Consider the following 25,237-nt stretch of genomic DNA (forward strand, 5'->3'; position numbering starts at 1 on the left):
AAATCAAAAGATTATGAAAATGGAAAAATGAAATCTTTGAAGAAATAGATGAAAGCTACAAGAAACCATTGTTTCTCAAAGTCATACCTGTGAGTGAAGCTGAGATGATAATGAAGCCGATTTGGACAACTGAACGGCCTATTAGCAAACGGAATCCCTCATCTCCGATCGGTGCCGATGGAGAGTAACGGAGAGCGAAGTATGGAGAGAGAAGCTTTGTATTGAACCCTAATAATATCACGTTATGGGTGTACTATTCTAATTGGGCCTAATTGGGCTAACTCAAATACTTAAGGCCCACAAATGGATAAGTTTAGAAATACTTTTTTTTTTTTTTTTAAAAAAAATTAGACTCTATACCTTTTTTATATTAACCTCTTTTATTGTTATCTTATTTTTTAAAATCTATCATTTTTACCTTTTTTTTTAATACTTTACCGATTTTACCCCTGTCACCTCAATATACTCTCCATGTGACTCCCTTATATCAGGGTATTTTGGGTATAATACATATAAAAAGAGGTATGTTTCAATTAAATATAAAAGTAGAGGTAGTTTTGGTTAATTAATAAATAAAAGAGGTATTTCTCAATATACCCTTTTTTTTAATCCATTACTCAAAACTATCCTCAAATTATATTTCATTAAAATATACTTAATTTAATGAGTGGATTGCCCAATATACTTTCATCTTCCACTTAAGTTTAACATATAATTTAAATTAACTTAAGGCATATAATGGGTATGCTTAAAAATATTAAATTGAATAAGATCAAATAGTAAAATTTATCAATTAATATATAATTAAATTGAATCTGAATATGCTTAAAAATATTAAATATGGTCTAATAAACTCTTAATTGGTTGCATGTTGATGTACGTTTACATTATTGTTTTTAGTAAAAATGTAAATAAATAAATAATTTGTGTTTTTCAACGAAAGGAAAAAAAAAAGTGTCGTTTTAAGTACTTTATGGCACATTAACTATACAAGAATCGCAATCGAATTGGAATAAATTAATGGAGAAATGTAACAAAATAAATGAAAAATAATCGGAATTAATATTTGTAATATGTTATTTACTAAAATTTTTTAGAAATGGAATAGTTGTGATTTATCTTGTTTACAAAAGACCCTCCCATTGTTAGATTGATCATTATTATGAACACACCTTTCATTAACCCTCCCATTGTTTTCGTACTCGATTTATATACTCTTAATAAGTCTTTATATTTTCACTAGTTCGAGTATAGTAACCTTGTTCCAAATAAGAAATAAACCATCTAAAATCCAAACTCGATAAAACTCACCGCGTTTGAACTTTGAAATCTCTCTTTACCAACGTTCAAGGTTAAAAATAATATGTGCTTGGCATGTAAGTGAACAAAATTTCGTAGTGTTATTAGACATTTAATGAAGAAATATTACATATTACGCCGGCAAAAAAAGCTTATTGTAAAGAAAGAGTATCGAGAAAAATCTTATTTCCGTTTTAGCACAACAAACGAAGTACAATTAAACATGTTATTAAGCTTTAGATGGCAAATTTGGTTCACCTCTTTCTTGTTCTTCCGATCCTCAAACTTATCTATGGCCACTTGCGGCTCATCCGTACCTCCCATGCCCCTCATTGTGTAGAAATATACCCCAAAGACGAATGATGTCAATCCACCTAAGAACTACAAAGTTCTTGGTCTTAGGTCCAAGGCTCGCGAATCCCGAAATTCCGGCCATCAAGCTTCTTGTGATTAAGTAAACTATAGAGTAGCCTCGGCCACTCGCCTTCTTCAACACTCCCGTGGCCAAAGTAACCGCAGCTCTTGCGATTTTGACAGATCGTAATAAACCTAGAGCAAGCAATGAAATGAATTAATAAGTCGTTGTGTGTGAGTCTAAAATTTTCACTCGTTTGAAATAATAAGTCGTTTTTATTTTTACTAATTAGTCGTTGTGTTGTTTATTAACAATTACAAAATTAAAACTAAAATTAATTATAAAAACAATTTTGAGAAGCTATATTTAAAATTAAAATAATTCTTAGTTTATTCACAAACAAATATTTTCTTAATAATTCCTAATCCAAAAATAATATTCAATAAATAGAATTTGATAAATAATGGCTAAATCATATCCAACAACAAAATAGAGAGAGAGAAAGAGAATCGATAGTACCTGAGAGTGAAATGCCTCCGCTCCGATGTCCGATCGCCGATCGGGTTGTTGATAATATTTCTAGGGTTTAGTGAGAAAGCGATCGAGTTAGGATCGGGAGAGAGAACGAAGAAGAAAGGGTATCGTCATAATAGGCTTTGGGGTTGTATAAATATCCTTTCTGTTATCACATTTGGGATGGGCTTTACATAAATATCACTTTCGTTTCTGAAAAAGACTAATTAGTAATTTTTCCCCTGAACTTTGAGATGTAGTAAATTGTGCCCCCGAACTTTTAGGCCGTTAAAAATTCCCCCGAACTATCGAGATTGTTAAATTTAAGGACTTTTGTCTAATTTCATTCAATTTTACTGTTTCAGTGATTGTATATATACTAAATCATGCTCCCCAGACTTTGATATCTACCAAATCATGTCCCTCAAACTTTGATATGTACTAAATCATACCTCTTGAACATTCATCCATGTTAGAATTTTTTTTACTAAAATTAGACAAAAATCCTTAAATTTAACAATCTCAATAGTTATCTTTGTTTGGACAAATCATTACTGAATGTAAACAACTCTACCTTGAGTTAAGAAATGTTTCTATTATCTTTGTTAAACGATAAGCTAATGTGGTAGCTCATAACTTTGCTAGAGCTTCTATATTATATCCTGGTTGTCGTTTCGATATGGAGTCTGTTCCTATCGATTTGTTACCTTGTTTGGTAACGGAATTTGTTGGTTAATAAAATTTATTTTCCATTCAAAAAAAAAAAAAATTCTCAATAGTTCGGGAGAATTTTTAACGGCCAAAAAAGTTCAGGATGCACGATTTAGTACATGTCAAAATTTAAGGAGAAAAATTACTAATTAGCCTTTGAAAAATTATAATAGAAATGTTAATATTAAAAATAATAATATAACCAAAATCATAAAATTTATTATTAGATATAACAGGAATTTTTATTAAATAAAACATATACTTTAAAGAATAATTTATTATTAGATGTTGGATTTCAAGGAATTGAACATTTTAGTAGAATTCATTCTTAAATTTGCAGGAGAAAATACACTCAACTTCTCATGAACTAACTAATATACTCAAATACTAATAGCAAGAACAGAATTACTTATGATTAATAATGTGTTGTGTTGTACAGTTTGTTAGTTATGAGTTGAGTGGTTCTCTGATGACCTGTGTTTAGTTGAGTGAGCCTAGTGATTAAGGGTGGTTGATTATTCCTCTATTTGGGAAGAGATGAACTCTCTTTTGGGAGATCTTCAAGTATCTCTAAAAGACTAAAAATTGGAACTTTGTAACTATAATGTCTTTAATATTAATGAAGATTTAGTCTCTAGATTTCATATCTATCAACTTATCCAACAAACTCAGTAGAAATGAACAAAGACATAATAAGGCTATCTAAAACAGATTTCTGTGCTTTCAACACAAAATTTCCCACAAAGGAAAAAAGATAAAATACATACTGAGTGAACAATTGCATACTCATACATAAAGATGCTCACACAGTGTGCAACAATTTCATGTAAATGTCAATCTAAGAAGCTCTCGAATAGAATCTGAAATAAATTTCGCATAAACAACCCTTACATATTTAAAGAATCAAATCAGTGTATTATTAGCACATTTCAAAACCAAACTAATGCTTATTTTTCACTGATCAGAACAAAACACAAAAGCATTGATTCATAAACAAGATTACACCATAGGAAAAAAAATACAGAAAGGCGAGAAATCAAAAGATTATGAAAATGGAAAAATGAAATCTTTGAAGAAATAGATGAAAGCTACAAGAAACCATTGTTTCTCAAACTCATACCTGTGAGTGAAGCTGAGATGATAATGAAGCCGATTTGGACCACTGAACGGCCTATTAGCAAACGGAATCCCTCATCTCCGATCGGTGCCGATGGAGAGTAACGGAGAGCGAAGTATGGAGAGAGAAGCTCTGTACTGAACCCTAATAATATCACGTTATGGGTCTACTATTCTAATTGGGCCTAATTGGGCTAACTCAAATACCTAAAGAGAAAATTGCATTGTATACTCACTTTATTTTATTTGTTTTAATTTTTACCATTATTTCCATATTCTTTTAAGATATACCCACTTTTATAAATGATTTGCCTATTATACCCTTTACATAAGTATAAATTATGTATTACACTTAAGTGAAAGGTAAGGATATATTAGACAATTCACTCATAAAAGTAGGTAGATTTTAATTGTATAAAATATGAAAGTATTTTTTATTAATTGATACAAAAAAGAGGTATTCTTCAACTTATCCCAATACTAAAGGCGCACTGGGATAAGTTGAGAAATACTTTTTTTTTTAATCCAATACTCAAAACTATCCTAATTATATTTTATTAAAATATACTTAATTTTATGAGTGGATTGCCTAATATACTTTTATTTTTCACTTAAGTTTAACATATAATTTAGATTAACTTAAGAGATATAATGGGTATGCTTAAAAATATTAAATTGAATAAGATTTAACAATTAATATATAATTAGATTGATTCTGGATATGCTTAAAAATATTAAATATAATAAACTCTTAATTGGTTGCATGTTGATGTACGTTTACATTATTGTTTTTACATTGTTTTTAGTAAAAATGTAAATAAATAAATAATTTGTGTTTTCAACTAAAGGAAAAAAAAAGTGTCGTTTTAAGTACTTTATGGCACGTAAACTATACAGTACGTAATCAGAATTGGAATAAATTAATAGAGAAATGTAACAGAATAAATAAAAAATAATCGGAATCAATATTTGTAATATGTTGTTTACTAAAATTTTTCGAATTAGAATAGTTGTGATTTATATTGTTTACTTTATTAGGAAACATAATCGGAATGCTTAAATTGACTAAATTGCCTTTTTGAGTTAAACTATATTATATGGTAGTTATTTTGTTATTTTGTAAGACATATTTTAAAGGATAAAATTGTTATTATATATTTAATATTAAAAAATAAAATAAAAAATAATAAAAATCTATTACCCTTAATGACATTCCTTATAAAATTGGTGGGGAAAGTTCTCCCTAATTTATTCAACTTTTCCCTTTCCTAATTTTAATAATGCAAGTAAACAAATGTAAGAGAATGATTACCTTACTATTGATTCCCATTACTTATTAGTAAAGATGCCTATTGTATCGCTTAAAAAGAAGAGTATATTGTAATTTTTTTCTTATGAAACTACAATTGGTTATGGTTTTTGAAACGATCTTTATTTGAACATGTAATGTAAGAGATCGAGTATGTACTTGACTCTCAAATTATGGATGTTTATTATTATTATTTTATTTCAATCATATACATATAATTATTACTCACAAGCAATAAAGAGCAAATATTCTTCATATTCTTCTTCTTCTCAAAAATATTTATTTATTTCTACTACTGATAGTAAAGGGTAGAAAGCTTCCCAATAGTAATGGTTCTCAATGGCACAGAGATCATGGAAGCTCGACTCCTTGTCGATAGTTCTTGTGCCACAAAATGCATAGTGGGTCGTGATTCTGGTCTACTTCTAGTACATGACAATGCCAAGCTCACCACCAACACCACAACCATTAGTAATCTACCTGTAGGAGGTAATAGCCGTTGATCTAACATATCTTTCAGTAGCATATTCTCTGATGATATTTTCGATTGAGATGATGATAAAGATTCCAATAATTCTCCTGGATGCTTTCCCATCATAATTTCTAAAGCTACCACTCCAAAACTATACACATCACACTTTTCAGTCACACGCATGGTCAAAGCAAGCTCTGTACAACAAAATAAAAGTTCATGTAAGCACTAATTAGTAAGAGAAATGTTAAAGGGTACAGTAGTGCCCAACACTATCACGAGGCATCATACTTCTATTGTTGTAATTAAATATTAGGTGAAACCGAGTTAAATATCATAAAACACCGCTAACTAGGGAGGGGTGTGCATAAATCGATCTAATCCAATAAGAACCGACCGATCCAATTACAACCGACCGCAAAACATTGGATATCCAATTGTGATCGGATCGGATTGGATGTTATTTTTAAATATCCAATTGGATCGGATCGGATAGTGGATGTGGTGTCTAAAAATCCAATAGATCCAACATCCAATCGAACTAATTAGTATTTTCATTTAGTTTGGATGAGTAATTAGATTTTATATTGTTATACATCAAATTTATAGGTATATATGAAAATTAACATTAAAGTTTTACTTTTTTTTTTTACTTAGATTGGATGGATCCAGTCCAATCCAATACATACTGGATCTAAAATATTGGATGGATTCGATCCGATCCAAAAAATACTAGGTCTAAAATATTAGATAAACACAAATTAAACAAATAAATATATATAAAATACATCCAATGGATGTTGGATCGATTGGATGACGAAATTAATTGGATCGGATCGGATAATAAAATCTAACATCCAATATATGATTGGATCGGATCTGAATAGGCCTAAAAATATTGGATGTGATCCAATAAACACCCCTACCTCTAACTATTCATAAAACTCGAGTTTTGCCAAATAACAATGCTTAGTAACGAGTACAATATTTATACCTGGGGCCATATAACCGTAGGATCCAGCTACATTTGTCCAAATGGAGGAGTCAGGGATCAACAATTGAGCTATACCAAAGTCTGATAGAATGGGAACAAAATCTGAGCCAAGTAGTACATTGTTCAAAGACACGTCGCGATGGACAATTGGTGGAGAACAATCGTGGTGCAAGTATGAGATTGCGTGGGCCAATCCTTGAACTATCTCCACCCTTGAATCCCAATCAAGATTTGTTGAGCCATATAATACTTTAGAAAGACTACCTCTTTTTGCATATTGATACACCAAGTACATTTCACTTTTTCTTGAAATGAACCCATAAAGCTTTATGATGTTCCGATGTCGGACTTCGGTTAGAGTTTGAATCTCATTCTCAAAACTGATGCGATTAACTTCTAAAATATCACTTGAATCTGACACGTGCAACCGCTTAACTGCCAAAATTAGCTCATGTGATCTCAATATGGCCTTGTAAACAGTACCAAAACCTCCTTTCCCAATACAGTACTTGTCATCAAAGTCTTCAGTTGCCTCTACAATTTCTCCAAATGTGAATTTTGCTTCCTTCTCCCATATGAATGACTTGTTCATTTCATTATTGTTGGCACCTTTTCTACTCTTATCCATCACTTTGGATTCATGACAAAATATGAGAATGATTACAATGGTAGTAACAAACAATATTAGGCTACAAACAAGACCAAAGACTAAAATGTGACTACCATTGCTAGCTTTGTTTTTTTGCATTCTGCAGGGCTTAAGTCCTGTAGCTTTTCCACACAATCCAAGATTTCCATCATAAACACATTTTGATGCATTTTGGAAAACAAGTCCAGTTGGGATCGGACCTGTCAAATTGTTGTAAGAAAAATTTATGTAGCTTATGCTTATTAGGTGGGAAAATGATTGTGGAATACTACCTGAGAGGTGGTTACGAGAGATGTCGAGAATTTCTAGCATTGTAAGCTTTGACAGGCTTGAAGGTATTTCTCCAACAAGTAAATTGCTGCTAAGATCCAATGCATAATGCAAGGAGCCCAAATTTCCAAGCTCTGGTGGTATTTCACTTGACAGAACATTGTGGCTGAGGTTTAAGCTATGTAAATTTTCAAAGCTACCAAGCCAATCTGGTATCTTACCTACTAAATTGTTTGTCGACAAATCAAGATACTGTAGCCCACTCAAGTTTAATAGACTCATAGGGATTTCTTCTGTTAAATGATTATTGCTAAGATTAAGCTGGTACAAAAGTTTAAGATTTACCAATTGATTTGGGATTGGCCCATTCAATTTGTTGGACTCCAAGTTCAAAACTTGCAACTTCATCAAATTCCCAAGTTCAGATGGGATCTTACCAGCAATTTTATTATGACCCATTTGTAATGTGGTGAGATTTTGGCATTGTCCCCACATACTTGAAACATGACCGATGAATTGGTTGTTGTTTAAGAAAATGGAATCAAGATGTGGGTGAACACCAAAAGCATTAGTGATGTTGCCTGTGAATCGATTCCCATCAAACCTTACTCTTTTTAATTTGGTGCAATTTCTCAAGCACTCGGGCAATGGCCCTGTAAAGCTGTTGTTATTTACACTCAAATATTCTAGATTAAACCCACTACACAAACCTTGTGGAAACTCTCCAAAGAAGCTGTTGTTTGTAAACACAACGATGCTCAAATTAGGACTATTCTTCCCAAAGTCTCTAGGGATTTGCCCAGTGAAATTATTGCTAATAACAGAGAACTTCTCCAAGTTACTAAGACTGGAAATATTAACCGGCAACTCTCCTGATAGTTGATTAGTGCCGACAATAAAATTTGTGAGGAATTCTAGATTTCCAATCGCTGGTGGGATGATTCCAACTAGATTGTTGTTGAAAAGGTACACATGGATGAGGTTTTTGAGGTTCCATAGAGAAGTTGGAATTGGACCTATGAGATGGTTACGAGAAAGATCCAATCTTTTGAGTTTCTTCAAGTTTCCAATCTTTGAAGGAATTGAACCAGTGAAATTATTGTTAGAAACAACTAAGTCCTCCAAGTTACTAAGCATGGAAATATTAACTGACAACTCTCCTGATAGTTGGTTGTTATCTACATAAAAAAAGATGAGGTTTTTGAGGTTCCACAAAGAAACTGGAATTGGACCTATGAGATTGTTTTTAGACAAGTCAAGGAAGGTCAAGTTCCTACACTTTGATATGAAACCTGGGAATGTTGAATTAAAGTGGTTCTTACAAAGAACAAGGTAGGTTAAGGAAGGCATGCTTGAAAAATTAGACCACTCAGAATTCTCCAAATTATTATATCCAAGTGATAAGTTCCGTATCTTTGGTAGATTGGTGAGCTGGTAAGGAATTGACCCATTAAGAAAGTTGTTGTAGAGATTGAGATATTGAAGCTCTGACAATTGGCTTATCTCCACTGGAATTTCTCCTTCAAAATCATTGTCACTTAAGTCCAACAAAGTGAGCTTGGCGAGATTACCAATGGCTTTTGGGATCGAACCGGCGAGTTTGTTGTTGTTGAGGTTGAAGATAGTGATGTTAAGGAATGGAGAGAAGTTGAAGTTGTCCAATGTTCCATTGAGTTCCAAGTTGGAGAGATCTATTTGTGAGATTTCTCCATTGGAACCATCACATACAACATTTGTCCAATTGCAAAGATTAATGATGTTGTTGTTGAACCATCACATACGAGTTCTTGAAACTATTTTCATGGTGTTGTTTACTTCAGTTTCTAAAGCTTGATATGAATAATGATGATTCAAATTCTAGAAAATTATTATTATTATCATTATTGTGTTCAACACTGAAAATGACAAAAGCTAATGATAGGTCAATTTTTTTGTTTTTTCAATTTAGGAATAAATGAGATGTAGTACTATGTTGGAGAAATGCTAAACATGCCCATGTGGATATGAAATTGCCTCCTCAGCTAATTACAGTTAATTTTTTGGAGAAAATAAGCTTACAGTTACCATGCAAAATGTGATGAAGAGGAAAGTTAAGTATATCCTATAGTAAACTTATATGGTATAGACATCAATTTTGTCCTTATTGGTAAAGTTATCTATGTGCCAATGAATATTTTTTAGCTTTTTAAAAATAGTTCCCAAACTATTTGCAAATTGCAAAGTGGTCATGTTTTATTAAATAGTATATCTACACAAGTTTCATTGAACTCGATTTGCAATCATTCAAAACAAGAAACATGATATAGTATTACAACATAAAATATTAGATTTGCTATGAATTAATTTCTTCATAATTACTCAGTCAAACAACATTCATAATAATAATAATAACATTAAATATTGGCTTCACTACTCTTTCCTTACTCAGTTGCATGCTTCTCTGTCTTCGCCATTTATTAAGTGATCAATGTTGGCTTCTTTCAACCTCAAACTCATGTGAGGTTTTAATTGCTTGAACCATTGAACCACCATCATTACCATATTTTTTCTGAGTATTGTTATTAAGCATTAGTGGTGCCCAACATCACCTAAAGATGATATTCCATAAACAATTATTACATTAGATCATGATAGACACTCGATACTTAATTGCACAAATATAATACATTAGATAGTTCTAAGCACCACTGCTACTAAGTATCTTTTCACATTTTTCCATTTTCCTACATGTGCATGAGTAACAAGTTATTTATATTAATAAAACTTTTCATAAACCTCATACGTACCTACTCATAGTGAATTGCAGCAATTTTCTCAATAGTAATGGTTCTCAATGGCTCAGAGATCATGGAAGCTCGAGTCCTAGTAGACAATTCTTGCGCCACTAAATGCATGGTAGGTCGTGACTCTGGTCTACTTCTGGTACATGATAATGCCAAGCTCACTACTAACACCACAACCATTGATAATCTCCCGGTAGGAGGTAACAACCGTTGGTCTAGTACATCTTTCAATAACATATTATCTGATAAAGTTTTTGTCTGAGAAGATAATAAAGATTCCAACAGTTCTCTTGGGTGTTTTCCCATCATAATTTCCAAAGCTACTACTCCAAAACTGTACACGTCACACTTTTCAGTGACACGCATAGTCAAAGCCAACTCTGCACAATAAAACAAGTCTTTTAAAAATGTTCATACATGCAGAAATAATAAGACAAATGTTAAAAGGCACCAAAATATCCAAGGTGTCGTACTGTTTCGATGTCGAACTTCTGTCAGAGTTCGAATCTCATTCTCGAAACTAATACGACTAGCTTCTAAAATATCACTTGAATCTGACAAGTGCAACCGCTTAACCGCAACAACTAACTCATGTGATCTCAATATGGCTTTGTAAACAGTACCAAAACCTCCATTCCCAATGCAATACTTGTCATCAAAGTTTTCAGTGGCATCTACAATTTCTCCAAATGTGAATTTTGCTTCTTTCTCCCATATCAATGATTGACGAGTGTCATTTTGGTTAGAACTTTTCCTTTTCTTATCCAAAACTTTGAATTTGTAACGCAATACGAGAGTGATTATAATTGCAGTAACAAACACTACTATACCAGCACAAACAAGACAAATGACTAAAATAAGATTAGTCCTAGTTTTATTTCTTTTCATTTTGCAGGGTTTAAGTCCTGAAGCTTTTCCACACAATCCAAGATTTCCATCATAAATACTTTTTGAAGCATTTTGGAAAATGGGGATCTCACCCGTCAAGTTGTTGTAAGAAAAATCGATGTAACTTATGCTTATTAGGTTGGAAAATGATTGTGGAATAATACCTGAGAGGTGGTTATGGGAGATGTTGAAAATTTCTAGCATTGTAAGCTTGGATAGGCTCGAGGGTATCACTCCAACAAGTAAATTGCTACTAAGATCCAATACTTCATGCAATGAGGCCAAATTACCAAGCTCTGATGGTATTTCACTTGATAGAATATTGTGACTGAGGTTTAAGCTACGTAAACTTTCAAAGTTACCAAGCCAATATGGTATCTTACCTGCTAAATTGTTTGTCGACAAATCAAGATACTGTAACCCACTCAAGTTTGATAGATTCATAGGGATTTCCTCCGTTAAATGATTATTGCTGAGATTAAGCTGGTACAAAAGTTTAAGATTTTCCAACTGAGTTGCAACTTCATCAAATTCCCAAGTTCAGGTGGAATCTTACCAGAGATTTTATTATGACCCATCTGTAATGTGGTGAGATTTTGGCATTGTCCCCACGTACTTAAGATGTGGCCGATGAATTGGTTGTTGTTTAAGAAAATGGAATCAAGATGTGGGTGAACACCAAAAGCATTGGTGATGTTGCCTGTGAATCGATTCCCATCAAGCCTTACTCTATTTAATTTGGTGCAGTTTTTCAGGCACTTGGGCAATGGTCCTGTAAAGTTGTTGTTATATACACCCAAATACTCTAGATTGAACCCGCTACACAAATTTTGTGGTAGTTTTCCAACGAAATTGTTGTCAGCAAACCCGACGAAGTTCAAATGAGGATTGTTTTTCCCAAAGTCTCTATCTATTTCCCCAGTGAAATTATTGCCAAGAACATTGAACACCTTCAAGTTAATAAGTTTGGAAATATTAACTGGTAACTCTCCTGATAGTTGATTGGTGTCAACATCAAAACTTGTGAGGAATTCTAGATTTCCAATCTCTGGCGGGATGGTTCCAACCAGATTGTTGTCAAAACAATGTACTACAATGAGGTTTTTGAGGTTCCATAAAGAGGTTGGAATGGAACCTGTGAGTTGGTTCTCAGAAATATCTATTCTTTTAAGTTTCTTCAGGTTTCCAATCTCTGAAGGAATTGAACCTATGAAATTATTGGTAAAGGCAAATAAGTGCTCCAAGTTACTCAACCTTGAAATATTAACTGGCAACGTTCCTGATAATTGGTTGGTATTTACATAAAAAGAGGTAAGGCTTTTGAGGTTCCATACTGAGGTTGGAATTGGACCTGTGAGATGGTTTGCTGAAAAATCCAAACTTTTAAGTTTCTTCAAGTTTCCAATCTCTGAAGGAATTGAACCAGTGAAATTATTAGTAAAAATAGCTAACTCCTCCAAGTTACTCAACCTTGAAATATTAACTGGCAATACTCCTGATAGTTGGTTGGTATCTGCATAAAAAGTGATTAGGTTTTTGAGGTTGCATAATGAGATTGGAATTGGACCCGTGAGATGGTTCTTAGAAAGATCTAGTGTTTTAAGTTTCTTCAAGTTTCCAATCTCTAAAGGAATTGAACCAGTGAAATTGTTGTTATTTACATAAAAGAAGATGAGGCTTTTGAGGTTGCATAGAGAAGTTGGAATTGGACCCGTGAGATTATTATAAGAAAGATCCAAAGTTTTAAGATGTAATAGATTTTTGAGTTGGCCAATAAAAGAAGGAATACTCCCACCAAAGGAATTTTCATGTAGTTCAAGAACCTCAAGATCATGTAGGAGACCAATTCCACTAGGAATTTTACCTTTGAGGAAATTTGTGTGTAAATGAAGGTGTTTGAGCTTAGAAAGTTTCAAAATATTAGATGACAAATGTCCCACAAATTTGTTATCTGTGAGATTGAAAGATTCGAGTTTGACAAGATTGGAAAATACAGATTGTGGAATTGACCCAGTCCAACTGTTTTCAGACAAGTCAAGGAAGGTCAAGTTCCTACACTTTGATACGAAGCCTGGGAATGTTGAACTAAAGTGGTTCTTATAAAGATCAAGGTAGGTTAAGGAAGGCATGCTTGAAAATTTAGACCAATCTGAATTTTCCAAATAGTTTGCTCCAAGTGATAAGTACCATACCTTTTTTAAATTGCTAAGCTGGAAAGGAATTGGACCCTCAAGATAATTGTTGTCCAAACTAAGATATTGAAGCTCTGAGAATTGACTTATCTGCATTGGAATTTCTCCTTCAAAATAATTTTCACTCAAGTCCAACAAAGTGAGCTTGGTGAGATTACCAATGGTTGTTGGTATCGAGCCAGCGAGTTTGTTGTTGTTGAGGTTGAAGACCGTGATGTTAAGGAATGGAGAGAAGTTGAACTTGTCCAATGTTCCATTGAGGTCCATGTTGGAGAGGTCTATTTGAGAGACTTCTCCTATGGAACCGTCACAGACAACATTAGTCCAGTTGCAAAGATTGTTGATGTTGTTGCTGTCCCATGAATCCAGAGAAGATGGTTCCAATACCAAGTTGTTCCTCCATGTTATGAGAGCCTCTGCTAGTGTTCTTGGTGAAGAAGCAATCTTCAATGGAAGCCAAACAAACATAAGAAGAATAAGAAGAAGAACAGAGAAATGAGTTTGTGAAACTCTTTTCATGGTGTTGATTGATCTGTTTCTAAAGCTTGATCTGAATAAAATTGGGTTATTTTATTCACTCTTTTATAATGGCAAAGAGAATTTAGTGTCACATTCTTCACTCTTAAAAGTCAATAGAGAAGAAAACTGTTTTCAACTTTCCAAAACATGTATTCAATTCAGCCAAGAAAATTTTCTTAGTGAAAATGACATACTGATTTGAGGTTTTGAAGTTTGAATCTTTCAACTTTCTTTATTTTCAATTTCTAGGAAATTAGTTTTTGTTGACTTAGAAAGTTTGATCATTTTGAGAACTGCATTTATTTACTCTAGAAAATTATGCTTAAAGCTCAAATACAAATTGGCATTAGTATCAATAAATTATACAAGCTATAACAGAGTGGAATATTGTGCATAATAACAATATCTTTAGCATTCATGATCATGAGTTTCTTTTACGCATATTGACTTGTTGAATGAAAATGATAATTCAGTAAACTCTTGTTGCCATCGTTTTCATTAATATTACCATTTTTCTTTCTTTAGACTAATTTATGTTTAGTATTTTTTTCTTTGCTCCATTCACATTAGGAAAAAAAAGTAACAATATACTAAACTAGACATGTAAAATATAAGTTTTTTTTTTTTTTTTTGCAAATTGAGTTGTAGTGAATACGAGTTAGATTATGAAACCAAAATAATGTTTTGTATAGTTTTAGTGGAGGGTTGATAGTAATTTTAATGATGGTAAACAATTACTGGCTGAGTTGAGAGATGTTTCTCTTATTTTTGCTAAGCAATGTGCAAATGTATTGGCTCATAATGTTACATCATATAAGTCATCATGAGTAATTCTCATGCATAAATTCTAGTATTAATTAGTTAAATAAATATTTACTCTTACTACTACTAATCATAAAAAGGTGCATCAAGCTTCTCAATTGTAATGGTTTCGAATGGCTCAGAGATGATGGAAGCCCGAGCACTCTTTGTTGACAATTCTTGTGAAATCAAATGCATGGTGGGACGTAACTCAGGTCTAGTTCTAGTACATGACAATGCCAAGCTCACTATTAACACCACATCCATTGATAATCGCCCAGTACTAGGAGGTAACAACCGTTGATCTAACACATCTTTCAAGAGTATATTCTCTAATAATAATGTTTTCGAACGAGCTGATGATAAAGATTCCAACAGTTCTCCCGGGTGTTTTCCCATCATAATTTCTAAAGCTACTACTCCAAAACTGTAGACATCACATTTCTCTGTCACACGCATGGTTAAAGCTAGCTCTGCAGACAAAAAATATATATAAGGTCACAAGTATTGTCTAGTACCATGATGATGTTGGCAACACTACTCGTGCCTAATAGAAATGCTTAATTAATAATAATTAAAATAGTAATACCTGGCGCCATGTAGCCATACGATCCAGCCACAGTTGTCCAAATGGACAAGTTAGGGATCAACAAACGTGCAATGCCAAAATACGACAATATGGGAACAAAATCAGAGCCAAGTAGTACATTGTTTAAGGACACGTCACGATGAATAATTGGTGGAGAACATTCATGGTGTAAGTATGAGATTGCATGGGCCAATCCTTGAACTATTTTCACCCTTGAATCCCAATCAAGATCTGTTGAATCGTATAATACTTTGGCAAGACTACCCTTGTTTGCATACTTATACACCAAGTATAAACCATTGTTTCTTGAACAAAACCCATAAAGCTTTATGATGTTTCGATGTCGGACTTCTGTTAGAGTTTGAATCTCATTTTCGAAACTTATGCGACTAACTTCTGGAATATCACTCGTGTCTGACATGTGTAACCGCTTAACTGCAAGAACCAACTCATGTGATCTCAATATAGCCTTGTAAACAGTGCCAAAGCCTCCTTTCCCAATGCAATACTTGTCATCAAAGTTTTCTGTTGCCTCTACAATTTCTCCAAAAGTGAATTTTGCTTCCTTCTCCCATATCATCAATGATTGGCGAGTGTCATTTTGGTTAGAAGTTTTCCTTTGTTTATCTAACACTTTGAATTTATGGCACAATATGAGAACGATTACAATGGTAGTAACAAAAACTAGGCCACAAACGAGACTAATAATTAAAATTAGAGCACTTTTACTTCCGCTGGTATGAGTTTTGCATGGCTTAAGTCCTGTAGAGTTTCCACATAGACCAACATTTCCATAATAATAAGCATTTGTTCTTGCATTTTGGAAAATTCCTCCAGTTGGGATTGAACCCGTCAAGTTGTTGAAAGAAAAATCCATGTAACTTATACTTATTAGGTTGGAAAATGTGTGTGGAATATTACCTGACAAGTGGTTATGAGATATGTTGAGAATTTCCAACTTTGTAAGCCTTGAGAGGCTTGAGGAAATCTTTCCAATGAGTAAATTGCTACTGAGATCCAATACATATTGCAAAGACACCAAATTTCCAAGCTCTGTTGGTATCTCACTAGTTAGCATATTATGACTAAGGTTTAAGCTCACCAATCCTTTATAATTACCTAACCAGTGTGGTATTTCACCTGATAAATTGTTTGCTGAAAAATCAAGAACCTCTAGCTCACTCAAACCTGATAAGCTTGTAGGGATTTTTCCTGTCAAATGATTATTGCTGAGATTAAGCTGGTACAAAACTTTTAGATTTCCTAACTGAGTTGGAATTTCCCCACTCAACGCGTTGGAATCTAAGCTCAAAACTTTCAACTTTGTCAAACTCCCGAGTTCTGAAGGGATCCTTCCAAAGATTTTATTTTGACCCAACTGTAATCTGGTGAGATTCTGACATTGTCCCCATGTACTTGAAACATGACCAATGAATTGATTGTTGTTTAAGAACATGGAAATAAGGCGTGGGTGAACACCAAATGCATTGGTTATGTCACCTTTGAATCGATTTCCATCAAGCCTTACTCTTCTTAATTTTGTGCAATTTCTCAGGCACTCGGGCAATTGGCCAGTAAATCTGTTGTTGTTTACACCCAAATACTCTAGATTGAAGCTTCTACACAAACCTTGTGGCAACTGTCCAAAGAAATTGTTGATTCCAAACATAACGATCTTCAAATTAGGATTATTTTTCCCAAAGTCTCTAGGGATTGTCCCAGAGAAATTATTGGTATGAACAGAGAACACCTCCAAGTTACTAAGACTGGAAATATTAACTGGCAACTCTCCTGATAGTTGGTTGGTTCTTGCATCAAAAGTTGACAAAAGTTTTAGATTTCCAATCTCTTGAGGAATGGTTCCAAAAAGATTATTTTCGAAAATTCGCACAAAGATGAGATTTCTTAGGTTCCATAGAGAGGTTGGAATTGGACCAGTGAGATGGTTCTTAGAAAGATCCAATCTTTTAAGTTTCTTCAAGTTTCCAATCTCTGAAGGAATCATACCAGTGAAATTATTGGTGAAAACACTTAATCTCTCCAAGTTACTCAGTCTGGAAATGTTAGATGACAACACTCCTGATAATTGGTTGTTGCTTACATCAAAAGTTGACAAGAGTTGTAGATTTTCAATTTCTGGTGGGATGTAACCACTCAAACTATTGTTGTAAAGGGCTAGAATGATGAGGTTGTTAAGGCTCCACAGTGAAGTTGGAATTGGACCAGTGAAATAGTTCTCAGAAAGATCCAACAAAGTGAGGTTGGTGAGATTACCAATGGCTGTTGGTATAAATCCCGAGAGCTCGCATTTGCTGAGGTTGAAGACAGTGATGTTAAGAAATGGAGAGAAGTTGAAGTTGTCCAATTTTCCATTGAGTTCCAAGTTGGAGAGATGTATTTGTGAGATTTCTCCATTGGAACCATCACATACAACATTAGTCCAATTGCAAAGATTAATGATGTTGTTGTTGGACCATGAATCAAGAGAAGATGGTTTCAACTCCAAGCTCATCTTCCATCTTATTAGAGCCTCTGCTTGTGTTCTTGGTGAAGAATCAATCTTCAATGGAACCAAAGACAACACAAAAATATGAAGAAGAACAAAAACAAGAACACTATTCATGGTGATGACTGATTAATTATTTTGTAAAGCTTGATGGGTATAAAACTGGGTTATTATTTTCATTCTCTTATATAAGAAAATAAATTGAAGATGTCACATTCTTGACTCTAAAAATTAAATCATTTACATTTCATTTTCTTAAGTGATTGGTTTCTCTTTTCTTTGTAATTTCAGAGATAAGAAAAATATTATTCCAATTATTCAATTCCAAGAGATATATTGAATTAAGCCAAGAAAATTCCTAGTGAAAGGGACATAATAATTTGAACTTTGAACCTTTCAATTAAGCCAAGAAAATTCCTAGTGAAAGGGACATAATAATTTGAACTTTGAACCTTTGAATCAGTACATTTTCAACTTTCTTTATTTTTAATTTCTGGGAAAATATTTTGTTGACTTAAAAAGTATGATGATTTTGAGAACTGTATTATAAATTAAAATAAAGATTAGAGATTTTAAATGCGAGTTATATTTTAAATTTTTGTAACACGTTTGATTAATAAAGATAATTTTCAAGAAACTATAAGAAACACATATGATTTATAACCTTGTAATGAACAAAAGATAAGGTAGAAAAGTGTATACCAAATTCAAGTTAGTATAATAAAATAATCTTAAATAGGCCGGCTAGAATAAAGTACATAAATATTTAGGGCTTACCACTTACCTACATAGATTGATTAAAAAATTGTCAAACCTACATAGATTGATTAAAAAATTGTCAAACCTACATAGATTATCTTTTTTACCTTACCAATTATTATTTTCCCAAATCTCTATTTTTAACTAAAAAATAAAGAACTAAAACCTAACAAATGAATTGTAAAAGATTGAAAAATGAACATAGTAGGCAACTGTTGATTATGATTACGAACAAGACCACAACTCACTAGACAATTCTCTAAAATAGATCTTCAATAACTCAAGAATTTGTATTTCTGTACCTACAAAATCGTGAGCAGTAAGTGCGATTTTCCTTTTATAGAAAAAGAAAATTTTGCTTTGATTTTCTACTCAAAAAATCAGATCAAACACAATAGGAAACTCACACAATATCACATTAATACAGTGTTAGATAGATGGAAAAGGGATGAGTCACTAAATTTACCCTTTTTTATTTTTCATAAATAGAAAAGCTAGACAACTTTCTTTCTAAAAATAAATTAATTAATATAAAAGTCAAATAGACAAAATATGAAAATCAATTTAAATAATAAATTATAAAATATTTTTTTCACATTAAAGATGCCAAAAATAAAATTAACCGTATGCTTAGAAAGGCTTGAGGGTATTTCTCCAACAAGTAAATTGCTGCTAAGATCCAATACATAATGCAAAGAGGCCAAATTTCCAAGCTCTAGTGATATTTCACTTGATAGAACATTGTGACTAAGGTTTAAGCTAAGTAAATTTTCAAAGCTACCAAGCCAATCCGGTATCTTGCCTGCTAAATTATTTGTCGACAAATCAAGATGTTGTAGCCCACTCAAGTTTGATAGACTCGTAGGGATTTCTTCCATTAGATGATTATTGCTAAGATTAAGCTGGTACAAAAGTTTAAGAGTTCCCAATTGAGTTGGAATTGGCCCATTCAATTTGTTGGACTCTAGGCTGAGAACTTGCAACTTTTTCAAACTCTTGAGTTCCAAAGAGATCTTACAAGAGAGTTTATTATGACTGTAATCTGGTGAAATTTTGACATTGTCCCCTACATCAACTTCTCTATATTTTCTTTTACATAGTTGAAATAGTATATTTTATATTAATTAAAGTTAAAGAAAAAAATCCATACTAAAAAAAAAAAAGTTAAAAGAAAAAAAATCAAAAAATAAAAAATATAATAAATAAATGCTAATTTAAGAGAGATAAAACTTAGCTACATTTAGGTAAAGATTTTTAGGAGTTTGGAATAAGGTATTATACCTAAGGATTTAGAGTATTTGATGGAGAGGAATTTCAACCTCTTAGTGAGCTATAGCAATCTAAATAACAGCAAAACAATAATTTAAAAATCCAAATTACTCAATATAACAGCACTTCAAAGAGCAATGGCCTCTGCCTCGAGACTCAAGAGGGGAAGAAACCTTAAATTTAACAGTCAAGCCTTCAATGACATTGCGAGTAGAATCCAGGAAAATCACAACCCCCATAAGGCGAAACCCAACTGATTGCAACATCAACAAAGAAATGGATACTTGAAACATCCATTCCAAACCAAATACAATAGGATAACAATTCAAAATCAATAATTAAGACAAAAATGATATACACCAACAAATTTAAGGACAGAAAAATCAACTCCCCTGGTTTATTTATTTTAAGCTATCAAAAATATTGCAGTTTGCAATATGATGTTGTTAAACAAGTACTAGTAATATGTATAGAACGAGTTCAATCAACTTCGTACATAAGTACCAGTTTTAATTAAACAAATATTTATTCTTATTATTGATATTCAAGTGCAAGAAGTTTCTCAATTGTAATCGTCCTCAATGGCTCAGAGATCATGGAAGCTCGACTCCTTGTGGATATTCAAGTACGCCGCTTTTTGGGGAGCCGGCAGCCATTATGGGGACGCCGAGTTGTATCCTCAAGATATACTATTGGATTCTGATCCCCTCTTGAATTAGTAAACCCTTCTCTCCAGCTTATAATTGCTTGCTTTTTCTTTTTAAAGAAAGTAAACCCTTTCACCTTCATCACAACTGATTTTAATCCCATATTTTTCGACATTCTTCCTACGTGCTCTGCAGTTGCTTCAGCAGCATACCGAGACTGCTTTGCTCCTCCTTTCATTTCGGGCAAAGATCCAGCTGAAGCTCCCATCTTTTTGTTTCCCTTTGAATCTGTAACTGTAACAAATGTATTGTTGCGCATCAACTTTATGTGGACAAAATCAGCATCATGCTCAAGATTGTATCGAGGAAAGCGAGAACCCCCGAACAAATTTCTTTCATCTTGTTGTAAAATACCCCTTACAAAGTTCATGGGGTTTCTTTCATCTCGTTGTGTAAAACCCCTTTGGTTTCTATCGTCTTGTGGTATGAAACTCCTTGGGAAGGAACTCCTTGGGAAGGAGCTCCTTTCATTTTGCGGCATAAAACCCCTTGGGTTTCTATCATTTTGCGGCATAAAACCACTTGGGTTTCTTTCATCTTGTTCTATAATACCCCTTACAAAGTTCATGGGATTATCTCTGTTCTCGATTTCTTTTGTACTTCCAGAATGTATGGAAGAAAGAAAACTCATCAAAGCATATGGAGCAGAGACACCCTTGTTATGCATAATACTAGAGCTCAAATTTGAGCTAGTAGAAAGTCCACAAACATGGTGTGCAATCTTTCTCATTGCAATGTCGTCAACAGATTTTGAACTTCCTAAGGAACTCTCTTCTCTTGGGGACCTGTAAAACCAACAATATTTAATCACTCAAATTTCAGCTCCATTAACAGTTCTTCATCTAGCTTATTCCATCAAACTAAATTTCAGAATGTTTACTCACATAGAATGGTTGGTAAACTTATATCCAGAAATCAGAGTAACAAATCTCTCTACTAATACTGTGTCATAATTCATTATCCCATTCACAATTTCACATCTTAACAAAAATAAACAAATAAGAAAAAACATTTAAACAAACGTAGGTGTCGGATTTCAAGGAATTGAACATTTTAGTAGAATTCATTCTTAAATTTGCAGGAGAAAATACACTCCACTTCTCATGAACTAACTAATATACTCAAATACTAATAGCGAGCAGAATTAGTTATGATTAATAATGTGTTGTGTTGTACAGTTTGTTAGCTATGAGGCGTTCGCTGATGACCCAGGTTTAGTTGAGTGAGCCTAGTAATTAAGGGCCCGTTTGGTTGAAGGTAATGAAAACAATGGAATAGGAATAGGAATAAGAATAGGAATGGTAATGGAATGGAATAAGAGTAGGAATAGGATTAAGTTGTTTGGTTAGATTTATGTAATCAATAATTGAATACATATTCTTATGTTTGGTTGACTATATAATAGAATGGAATGGAATAAATTAATTTTGAACAAAAATACCATTATTTTTAAAACATGATGAAAAAATTAATTAAATATATTCAACTTATATATATTTTTTTTTAAAAAAAATTAATATATATTTAAAAAAAAAAAAAAAACTGATATCTTTTAAAAAAAATTAATATTTATTTAAAAAATCTGTTATATATAAATTTATATTTATTGAATTTATTATAAAATATTACCTCTTGAAAAAAAACCTAACATATATTTTTTTAAAAAAAAAACTATATAATCACATGAAAATTTTAATTTTAAAAAAACTATATAATCATAATTTTTTTTTTAAAAAAAAACCAGACATTATAATTTTTTAATTAATAAGATCAAGCATTGTGCATGTAACAATACCAAAACTTTCACTTGAGAAACAATCCTTCAAAAGTGATCTACCTATATATACCTAATACAATCCATTAAAGCATTCTTTTTTAAAGAAAACAAAAAAAGCACTAAAACCAACACATATCATCAAATCAAAGAATTAAAGATAAAATTGTGCTCTGAGTTGAGTAGACCAACTGCAATTGCCTATCAAATGAAGCCCAATATTGTTTCAATCTATAGGAATGGAAATCATCACTACAATGCTTAAACATAGCTAAGCATCAAACGGAAACTAATTTTAATACAAAGAAAGCAAGAGACATAAACCCTGGAGATGAATGAATAATTCACACTACGCAACATGCAGATAGTTTGTCAGAATATATTTCAAATTCAACCATCAGCTGCATGATGAAATATTTTATATTATCTTTGTCAAACTAATAAATAAGGTGTTTAACCATCTTTCAAGGCCATACACAAGCAGAAATTGTTGTTTCTAAACAAGTCACTTTTTAAATTCTAAAAGACTAGACATTTGATTATTCTAACTAATTACACATGCCAACTTTGAAATTTATACGCACTGTACCTGACACATCCTTCATTCCCAGAATGTGTATTGGTAAATTATACAAGAATACAAAAAGTGTATGCAACTGCTAAGTGAAAGTGACTATGACATTGTGAAAACAGGCATTACAAGTCTGCAACATAAACCAAAGAATCAAAGCTCTTGAAAGAATGTGCTATCAAGTATATCAATTGTGATACTAATAACATAGCCCCATATGTAATTATGTATTTCCCAACATTTTTCTGTGTCGACAAACCCATGATTTAATGCACAAATTTTAAAATGAAAGAATGCCATTTTGCTTATTTTAAGTTCTAAGGCTGTCAATTTGGCAAACTCGTCCTTAAGCCTGAACCAAAGACATACCTATGCTGGCATTTTTGGCACGAATACCACCTCTCCCCTTCATACATCTTGAGTTTGCCAAATCAAGTACAGAACAGTATGTAATCGTACAGGAAAATTATGCGGAAAAAAAAAATCTTGACCAAAACAAGCAACAATTCTAGTAGAAACTGCGAGCCTCTCTGGTTATGGCCATACATTTAAGCCTCTATTTCCACAACAATACCATATTAGAAAGAAAGCATTACTCATATAAGGAGAAAACTAACAAAAAGTTGACAGAGACATTGACACCAGACCTTATAGCAGTTAGTGTGACAGCAAAGTCAAGAAGAAAAACACAACAAAATTCCAATGAGGCATTTTTACAAACACATGGTATGCATCAAAAAATAAGGTGCACATATTTTTAAGCCTATGATGAAATCCCAAATTTAATATGCATTACCATATATGAAAATACTAAGGAAAAAAAAACTCGTGGATTGAAGAATGTGCACAGGAACAAATTTCTAGTTCAAAGAAGTTTTGTACAAAGCAAAAAAAAATACAAAAAACCAAACTCGAGAACTATAAATTATATAAATGTATATGTGAGCGATAGTGATACCTTCAAACTCGAGAAGAACAGCAAACTCGAGAACACGAAGAGGAAGGCGAAGGACTCTCCGGTAGCCTTAGAAGCTCTAAGGAGCGAAGAGGATGAGAATGATTCAGAACAGATTCACACATTCATACACAAAACAACAAGAACAGATTCAGAATCACCAAACCAGAGAGAGAGAGAGAGAATAACCTCTGGCAATGCTACCACCAATCAAGGAACCCGTCACTTGCAGAGATGATCGAAGAAGACAGTCACAACAATGGCTGGTGGCAGATTAATCTTCAGTTTGCTAGGGTTAGGGTTTGTGGGGCTTCGCCTATGGCTGGAGGAGAAAAGAGATAATTTATTGATATCCAAAGTAGTGGAATGGAATTATAATTCCACCAAATGAAAAATGGAAAAGCAATTCCGTTAGTTTGGGGAATAGCATTACTATGGAATTCTTTTCCAAAATTATTATTTTCCAATCAAACAAAAGAATTAGGCCCATTAGTATTCCATTCCATTCATTTCTGGCCCATTACCACCAACCAAACGGGCCCTAAGGGTAGCTGATTATTCCTCTATTTTGGAAGAGATGAACTCTCTTTTGGGAGATCTTCAAGTATCTCTAAAAGACTAAAAATTGGAACTTTGTAACTATAATGTCTTTAATATTAATGAAGATTTAGTCTCTAGATTTCATATCTATCAACTTATCCAACAAACTCAGTAGAAATGAACAAAGACATAATAAGGCTATCTAAAACAGATTTCTGTGCTTTCAACACAAAATTTCCCACAAAGAAAAAAAGATAAAATACATACTGAGTGAACAATTGCATACTCATACATAAAGATGCTCACACAGTGTGCAACAATTTCATGTAAATGTCAATCTAGGAAGCTCTCGAATAGAATCTGAAATAAATTTCAGATAAACAACCCTTACATATTTAAAGAATCAAATCAGTGTATTATTAGCACATTTCAAAACCAAACTAATGCTTATTTTTCACTGATCAGAACAAAACACAGGCATTGATTCATAAACAAGATTACACACCATAGGAAAAAAAATACAGAAAGGCGAGAAATCAAAAGATTATGAAAATGGAAAAATGAAATCTTTGAAGAAATAGATGAAAGCTACAAGAAACCATTGTTTCTCAAACTCATACCCGTGAGTGAAGCTGAGATGATAATGAAGCCGATTTGGACAACTGAACGGCCTATTAGCAAACGGAATCCCTCATC

At 32.8% G+C, this 25,237-nt stretch overlaps 4 protein-coding genes across 6 annotated transcripts; all 4 read right to left on the reverse strand.

Annotated features, from left to right (window-relative positions):
- Nucleotides 1-5,215: 5,215 nt before the first annotated feature.
- On the reverse strand, nt 5,216-9,182 carry LOC133037421 (MDIS1-interacting receptor like kinase 2-like). Of its 3 annotated transcripts, XM_061114699.1 has the most exons (4): nt 7,691-9,182; nt 7,493-7,618; nt 6,770-7,399; nt 5,216-5,972 (listed from the first exon to the last, which is right to left on the reverse strand). In XM_061114699.1, exons 1-4 carry the CDS (start codon nt 9,036-9,038, stop codon nt 5,596-5,598), a joined length of 2,481 nt encoding a protein of 826 aa, XP_060970682.1. In that variant the 5' UTR covers nt 9,039-9,182; the 3' UTR covers nt 5,216-5,595. The 3 variants fall into 3 exon arrangements, with proteins under 3 accessions (XP_060970682.1, XP_060970680.1, XP_060970681.1); XM_061114697.1 differs by having other exon boundaries at nt 5,217-5,972; nt 6,770-7,618; XM_061114698.1 differs by having other exon boundaries at nt 5,217-5,972; nt 7,493-9,182.
- A 2,130-nt stretch (nt 9,183-11,312) lies between these two features.
- On the reverse strand, nt 11,313-14,316 carry LOC133037422 (LRR receptor-like serine/threonine-protein kinase GSO1). Its single transcript, XM_061114700.1, has one exon. The coding sequence runs from the start codon at nt 14,068-14,070 to the stop codon at nt 11,818-11,820; it is 2,253 nt and encodes a 750-aa protein (XP_060970683.1). The 5' UTR covers nt 14,071-14,316; the 3' UTR covers nt 11,313-11,817.
- A 435-nt stretch (nt 14,317-14,751) lies between these two features.
- LOC133037508 (MDIS1-interacting receptor like kinase 2-like) lies at nt 14,752-20,233 on the reverse strand. Its single transcript, XM_061115008.1, has 2 exons — nt 15,461-20,233; nt 14,752-15,344 (listed from the first exon to the last, which is right to left on the reverse strand). The coding sequence occupies exons 1-2, from the start codon at nt 18,081-18,083 to the stop codon at nt 14,959-14,961; spliced, it is 3,009 nt and encodes a 1,002-aa protein (XP_060970991.1). The 5' UTR covers nt 18,084-20,233; the 3' UTR covers nt 14,752-14,958.
- Nucleotides 20,234-20,361: 128 nt separating this feature from the next.
- LOC133037510 (small ribosomal subunit protein uS11m-like) lies at nt 20,362-24,470 on the reverse strand. The gene is made up of 3 exons (XM_061115009.1): nt 24,191-24,470; nt 24,005-24,080; nt 20,362-21,486 (listed from the first exon to the last, which is right to left on the reverse strand). Exon 3 carries the CDS (start codon nt 21,429-21,431, stop codon nt 20,616-20,618), a length of 816 nt encoding a protein of 271 aa, XP_060970992.1. The 5' UTR covers nt 21,432-21,486; nt 24,005-24,080; nt 24,191-24,470; the 3' UTR covers nt 20,362-20,615.
- Nucleotides 24,471-25,237: the final 767 nt, after the last annotated feature.

Source organism: Cannabis sativa, chromosome 4 (assembly GCF_029168945.1).
Source record: "Cannabis sativa cultivar Pink pepper isolate KNU-18-1 chromosome 4, ASM2916894v1, whole genome shotgun sequence".
NCBI lineage: Eukaryota > Viridiplantae > Streptophyta > Magnoliopsida > Rosales > Cannabaceae > Cannabis > Cannabis sativa.